Here is a 7,212-nt window from a genome sequence, read left to right as displayed (position 1 = left end):
AATCTTATATGTGATCCAATTCAATGTAGTCAAGTTACATCAGTAAATTCTTACAAAATTAAGATAAATTATTCAATAAATTTACTACAGTCTAAACATAAATAGAGTGTCTAACTCTATTTATCAACTGCGAACTTTATTTATTTAATCACATGATAACTTGTATTTATGTTTTTTGTGAATCCACATGATCAGCGGCAGATTTTAATGAAGACTAGAGTATGCCATGGCCCTTGTAAAAATTTCAAGTTTTTTTAAATATACATGATATCCCCTAAATTATAATAGAAATTAAAAAAAAATCTTTAAACGAAATATACATTATTCACTCCGACCCCTGTAACCAAAGTTTTCAGCTTTCGCCCCTGCATATGATGATCACATAAATACATATAATATGATTAAATAGACCTTATTCAAAATATTTATACAATTAAGAATTTTTAAAAAATATCTCAAATATTTTATTAATTAGAAAATAAATCAATCAATATACTTTAAAGAGCACATAATCCCAATATATTGCTAACCCTGTTTATGTTATAATAGGATAATTGCTCTGATAAACTCTATTTTTCAAACTCTGTTGTTTATGCATGTGCATGCAGTTAGACTTTTTAAAGGAACTTTTTCATCCAAATCAAGTGAAACCTTCGGGATATGGCTGGAAGAATAAATGGCTCATGCAAAAGAAATGCTTGGAAAATGTTCATTTAGGAGGTAAGAACCTCAGAAAACTAAACAAAGAGAGTAGGTTATAAAGATTTGCACAAACTGTTTTCTTGCTTGGGTGTGCAGAACATCCTGCCTGTATTCAACAATCATCTCAGCTGAACGACTTGAAATTGTCACGAAAATTCTTTGAGGCCTGGCTTTTTTACAAAGTTCAGCGAAGCAGGCTATTCACAGAGATTTCAAGGCCTCCAATATACTGCTTGGTGATGTTAGTTCTCAATTGATCTCTCTTGTTACCACTGCTTTATGTCATATCTGATTTTATGCTTGCTACGCTGTGCAGACTTCTAAATTTAATCTGTCCGATTTCTCCATAGCCGAGGTTAATGTTATGGATGCTGCTGACTTAACAACTTTGGACATGTCATCTGCTTATCCATAGCATTTTTTATCCAGATTGTCAATCAACAACCATTTTATATCCGACTTGTCATTACCTTCAATTCCGTTGCCTTTATCTTTTTTTGGGTCTGAACCACGAGATGGTCCTAAGTGGACCCCAACTGTGGAAGGCACCTTTAAACCTGTACCACAATCCAGACTAATCATCACTCGCACCGGGTTAGCCCGTAAGAGGTAAAGTGCTGGCCAAAGTGGTGACTCCATACGAGAGTGAGGCTTGAACCCCTGACTTCTCTTAAGGAGTGAGAGTGCCGGACCACTCACACCAACCAACTTTGGTTCCGCTGCCTTTTTCTTATCCATAGCATTGATTATGATTCTCTTCAATAAGCTTCCACTTAGGCCATTGCTTCTTGTATCTGCATTTTCAATGCTCGGTGCTTACATGTGCATTATATCTGGCCCCACAAAGCCTCACTTGAGCTCATTCTACTCAACATTTTAAGGTTCCTGGAAGATATCTTGATATATTTACTTTGGCATGCGACACATTATTGTAATGATTAAGCTCATTATGTCATATGGATTTGCATCGATCAATACACTGGATGTGGTGTGAGCAGAGAATTAAGTTCCTATTTTTATTATTAAGATGTCTGTTGCGTTTAATGTATGACACTGCTGTATTAATAAATTATGAATGTAAAATATGAACAGAGTCTGAAAAACTGTCATGCCAGCAGGCATGGTTATCAATAAAGCTTTTATAGTTGGTTCACTAGTAGTTCTTCTTTAGTTTATAACTACCTAAATTCACCTGGGTACATAAACTTTGCAGCCAGCGATCCAGTAATTTTATATAACTTCAATGATCAGAAGTAGGGTTAATTTCAGCAAGACAAATGAAACAGAGTTTTTGGGTACTGCTTGAGGAAAAAGAGTAACCAATCACGTAACCAAATGCGTTAATGGACAAGTTATGCATTTGGGTTCATGTGTGAGAGACAACCCCAGACTGATAAGAGTCTTTTTGTGTTTTAGCTTGATGGCCTGAAATATATAATTAACCCCTCAAGCTAATTATGTTTCATCAGCCAGAGAGCCCCCAAGTATATTTCAATTTCATAATTGAGGTAAGCATCTTCTACAGGAACAGATGATTGAAAACAATCAACACACACAAGTTTATAATATAAAAATTTATAGTGGGGTGACTTTACAGGATCATAAGCTAAACTAACGTCATTGGACAATTTGGTCGCTAGGTAGAGGAAGTACAGCAAATTGCTTCGTCATAGGATTGTATATAAATGTGATTCTAGTTGCTATAGTCAAAGCTGGAACAAAATAGAAACCCATGAGAAGATTGCTCAATTCGTAAACCTGAACGAATATTTCAAAACATTAAGGCATTTAAAGGGCGCAAGAATTGTCTTGTCTGTAAGAGGGACAAAACCGTGTTCTGGATTAATGAGAAGAGAACTCCTGTGCAAGATGAGCCCTGAGACTAAATGGCTGTCCGGGTAAAGGTGGAGAGAGAAATCAGGACTGGAAATGAGAGAGATCCAGTGTCTTTGGAACAGATTTGAATCTTAGTAGTGATTTTTTCTTTTGTGCGTAAAGTAACAAGGATCCTATTTAGAAAGAGATCATTATTTGCAATGACAGAGGAAGCTAACTTCCTTTTGTTAGAAGACATATTTGAAGCTTCTCATGGCAGCATGATATGTCACTTGCACTCTTAAATAAAGTTTCCGTACACCAAACTACCCCTTAAAAATCTCGAAAAGCCTATTGCAGTGGAGAAATAAAAAGAGATAAAAGAACATGAACTATTAAAAGTGATAACAAAGGTAACCATTAGCATCGCAAAAAGCATATTTGACGTTTCAGGATGCTAAGCATCCCACCAAGTGAAAGTATGACAAGCAAGGGCTAAATTAACCAAGTAGTCGGCTATGCTTTAAGCCTCTAGATAACTATGTGGCAGTGATTTCGAGAAGATCTTCAAGATTGTTGCCCCTGCGATTGGTTCTATTCCTCCGCAAACAGATAATGAAGCGCCAAAAGGACAAAGTGAATTTCCCCATACTTAGTACAGACATTCCGAACAAAATGAGGGCAAGGGCTAATGACCACACCAACCCATTGCTTGAGATGCTTGATTTCCCAACTTTCACATCGAATTTAGGCATGATCTCGTCCACTAAGAGAATATAAACAATGGCCGTGCAGATTACAAGAAAGAGTACAAATGTTCTGAAACGTAAGGGCCATACGAGCAATAGAATGGCAAACATGGAAGTCAAGAACCCAGCAGAGTTGAAAATCATGACGTAGACAACGGTTGGCAACTTACTGAGTACGTCATCCTTATCAGCGTGCAATGTTTTAACTGCAAGACAATCTTCTTTTAAGGAAGTAAAAAGAATAAAAAAATAAAAAAAAAGTTGTAAACACTACCAAAAGAAAAATAATAATTTAGTTAAAAACTTTTACCGGCAAGAGTATCCTCTTTGAGAAAGGAATCTGGCAGATTGCAAGTAACCGTGAAAAATGCTGCAGCAATCGTTACTACTACCATCAATAACACGTTTCTTGTCTCTATGGGCCACCGTGTTTGGTTCCAGCTGACATTGGCACTCCCCGCATCAGGGAGCTGCGGAGATTGCTGAGCAACAGCTCGTTGAATGATCCAGCCTATTTCCTTGAAAACAGAATCCTGAGAATTAGCATTGCATAACTGTAAGGCCGTTTGTCCCTGCTTATTCACGGTATTGATTCGAATCATTATGCGCCTATTGGAATTCTCACGGATGAGTAGCTCCACTATCTGCAATGAACGCGACAGGATTGTCAAGGCGTGCGTTATGTTTTGGCAATCAAAATTCAAAAACTGTGTTCGCAAGAGACAAAGAGCTTACCTGCTTTAATTTGTTAAGTGTGGCGAGGTGCAATACTGTATTGCCCTCCTTGTCTTTCCAAGTGAAGAGATGCTCTTTTCTGTGACTCTTAGCCTCATCCACCAAGGCTTGAAAGGCGTCCGATCGGGACTTCTTCACAGCAAGGTGTAGGGCCGTCTCTCCATTTGAAGTCAGCTTCTCAAGAGACTCCGGGCAAATAGAAACTAAAGCCCTAATAACATCAGAATCACCTTCCAAAGCTGCTCTGTGTAGCGGTATCATTAAAGAGTTGTCTACTTCAAGGCAAAGTTCGCGATTATTTTCTCCGAAAATCCGAACCATCCGGGCATCCCCATCCGTTGAAAGTAAGTGCATGGTTGTTTCACCTCGCTGATTTTTAATACTGGCAAGTTGAGGCCACAGCCTTGCCATTTCTTTAGCTGCTTCAAGGCTTCCAGGCAAGCAGGCGGTGATGAGCAGAGGATCCTCCGAGCGTTGGCATGCTTTAATAATCTCATCCAGTAAATTCGGATGCTTTGAATTTAATGACTTGACTCCTTCGACATCGTTTTTTTGGCAAGCTTCCTGAAACAACTGCTCCAAGTTAGCCATGACAATTGACAGACACTCACACTGTGTTTATGTGTTATATTCTTCTTCCCATCTCGCAGTTGAGCTCACATCACTCTTACATTGTTAATTAATTACAACTTTTCTCTCTTTCTGGGGTGGGGTTTCTTAATCCGTCTATATATATGTATATGTAAATTAATTGTATGTATAATTAAAAAAGAAATAAGAAAAAGTAAAAATCCAAGAACTTTCCTCTTTCTTTCCCCTTCCGTGTAATTTCCAGTGGAATGAATTACACGAAAACGCGGCATCTCTATGAAGAGAAGAAAGGGAATTGTGGTGGATAATTCAGGGAAAATGGGCAATGCAGATACATACTTCTTCAATACCTTCAATTTAATAAAAAATTTAGAATTTTATACTGTTCGAACTTAAATGTCAACATATTACATATACGACTTTGTTGAACTTGCATAAGACCAATTGCTTCAATTGACAAGATATCTAGGCTGATATATACATCTATTAATAATGAAAATAAACACATATTACATAGCACAACAAATCGGGTGCCATAACTAGCTCCAGTTGGGCACATTTTAAACAAAATTTTAAGACAAAATTCAAGAAAAGATACTGGACAATTGAATAATATTGATTAACATATAAAGTTTTTATGAAATACAATTGTTCGTGAATATATATATATATATATAAAGCTCTTACAAGGTTGTAAATTAATTTTACACATTATAAAAATCTTTTACAATATTGTAAAATCTCGAATCCGTATTTTAAAAACAACGCTTGGGAATATAGTTTCTTTAGTGAAATTTTTTATTACGGCTATAATTATTAGGATTGATTTTGATTATTAGAGATAGAAGACTAATGTTTGATTGGAACGCTAATCTATGTTTGCCTTACGAGAAATTTTAGAATACATTTGAGGTATCATGTCACCCATACAACAAGCAATGATGCCATGACATATGTGCATTTATTTTGAACTACTATCATGCAAGTGGTGGTTGAATTAAATTCAATTATACATGTCATACATAATTCAATTGGTTGTAATACATTTGAGGTATTATACAATTTCTCCTGCCTTACAGGTACTTAACGGTGACAACTTCCATTCCAAGTGGTTGAATTAATTGTAAGTCCCGAGTTACTAATATAAATTTCTATGTCTCTCACATATGTTTTTGAAAGAAATTTTAGAAAATATTTCAGATCTAATTTGTTGTGTTATAATTGTACCAGCAAATTTAAACTACCCCTTTAATATAGTTATCCCATGTTCAGTTGAGAATAATACAACAAACAAAGTGCAATATATTATTTGAGAATTGCCAAAAATAAATAAATAAATAAAGGGGGGGACAAATACTCTTCATTTCAAAAGGGGCCGACCAGACTAAGGTGAGGACATGGCAATGCATACATCCCATTGGGTTTTGGAAGTATCGTAGAAGCCACGAGCTTCCCCTTTTTGTCTTTTGCTTTTTTCCCTCTTTTCTTTTCCCGTAAACGTCCTGAAAATTTCTCTCTTTGTTCCCCATGGGAGGAAGACGACTTTCAAGTTTGAATTGTCAATGGACAAAACCCGACAAATGGGAATGGGCGGGTCTATAGCAGATCCATCTCTCTCTCTCGAAACCAGTGTCCACAATATCAGGCATCAGCCCAAATCCACACCCATCAAATTTAAGACCAATTCAAACTATCGCTTTAATTTTATGAGTCAAGCTTTTGACACCCCTGAAATTTCCGTTGTAAATCCGCTCTCCGAGATAACAACAGTATAAGTGTATAACACCCCGATAATTTGAAAACTACACTGCAAATATATTCCTCTACTTCTCTTTAATTATTAAATGATCCCATAACCAATAGATAATGATATTCAATTGTATGCATAGACTGCACTTCATTGCATTTTGTAGTTCATTCAATCAAGTTCTCCCTCTCCCAATTGGCAATTTTCGACTCCGCATGTTCAAGTAGAGTGTCACTCTCTTTATAAGACAAACCAAATACGCCCAAATTTTATTGGTTTTGAAAGCAATGCTAAATGTCTAAATGAAGCAAAAATGTGAAAATAGACGTGGCTTAAGAAGAATATGCAAAATTAAAATATATATACACACACAATACTTCAAACAAACGAAATCCCAAGTGCCAAAAACAAAGACCTAGTTAATGGAGGATACACAATTTTTTTTTTTAATTAATTATTTCTCACATGCAAGTTATTTGAAAACTTTTTTCTTTTATTAAAACAAAAAAATTGCGGCGGAAAAAAAGAAATATATGCATGTAAGTGCCTGTACAAAAGAATTTCATGACAATTCATAAGAAACCCTGAAAAATGTTGAGGATCTAATCCAAAAATATAACAATGAGAGGCACATAATTGCTAACAAAATCATGTGACGAAAGCTAAAATATAGCAAAAAACAACTATAAATCTAATGACATAAAATAAAAATAAAAATACAAAGAACACTAGAGATTTAAATATAAAATCAAATCTTTCGCCAAATCTCCTCTTTTTGGTTTATAAATATGAGGTAAAAGGATTGAAAAATGATCTTTTGGCTATTTTCTCATATGGTAGAGAAAAACCAACTCTAGATTTATTAAAATTCAC

At 35.6% G+C, this 7,212-nt stretch overlaps 1 protein-coding gene across 2 annotated transcripts; it reads right to left on the bottom strand.

Moving 5' to 3' along the window:
* Positions 1-2,889: 2,889 nt before the first annotated feature.
* LOC102626444 (ankyrin repeat-containing protein BDA1-like) lies at positions 2,890-4,713 on the bottom strand. 2 transcript variants are annotated; one of them, XM_052434239.1, is made up of 3 exons: positions 4,002-4,713; positions 3,577-3,910; positions 2,890-3,484 (listed from the first exon to the last, which is right to left on the bottom strand). In XM_052434239.1, exons 1-3 carry the CDS (start codon positions 4,590-4,592, stop codon positions 3,057-3,059), a joined length of 1,353 nt encoding a protein of 450 aa, XP_052290199.1. In that variant the 5' UTR covers positions 4,593-4,713; the 3' UTR covers positions 2,890-3,056. The 2 variants fall into 2 exon arrangements, with proteins under 2 accessions (XP_052290199.1, XP_052290200.1); XM_052434240.1 differs by having other exon boundaries at positions 2,890-3,472.
* Positions 4,714-7,212: the final 2,499 nt, after the last annotated feature.

This window comes from Citrus sinensis, chromosome 9 (assembly GCF_022201045.2).
Source record: "Citrus sinensis cultivar Valencia sweet orange chromosome 9, DVS_A1.0, whole genome shotgun sequence".
NCBI classification, from domain to species: domain Eukaryota; kingdom Viridiplantae; phylum Streptophyta; class Magnoliopsida; order Sapindales; family Rutaceae; genus Citrus; species Citrus sinensis.
Note: the sequence above shows the minus strand (reverse complement) of the source record. Positions and strands in the feature narration are given on the sequence as shown.

Bases quoted from the DNA above. Each gene is read 5' to 3' on its own strand.
- LOC102626444 (XM_052434239.1), bottom strand. From the start codon at position 4,592: ATGGCTAACTTGGAGCAGTTGTTTCAGGAAGCTTGCCAAAAAAACGAT. The intron at 3,911-4,001 runs GTAAGCTCTTTG...CGTTCATTGCAG, and splicing joins CACTTAACAAATTAAAGCAG to ATAGTGGAGCTACTCATCCG. The intron at 3,485-3,576 runs GTAAAAGTTTTT...CCTTAAAAGAAG, and splicing joins CAAAGAGGATACTCTTGCCG to ATTGTCTTGCAGTTAAAACA.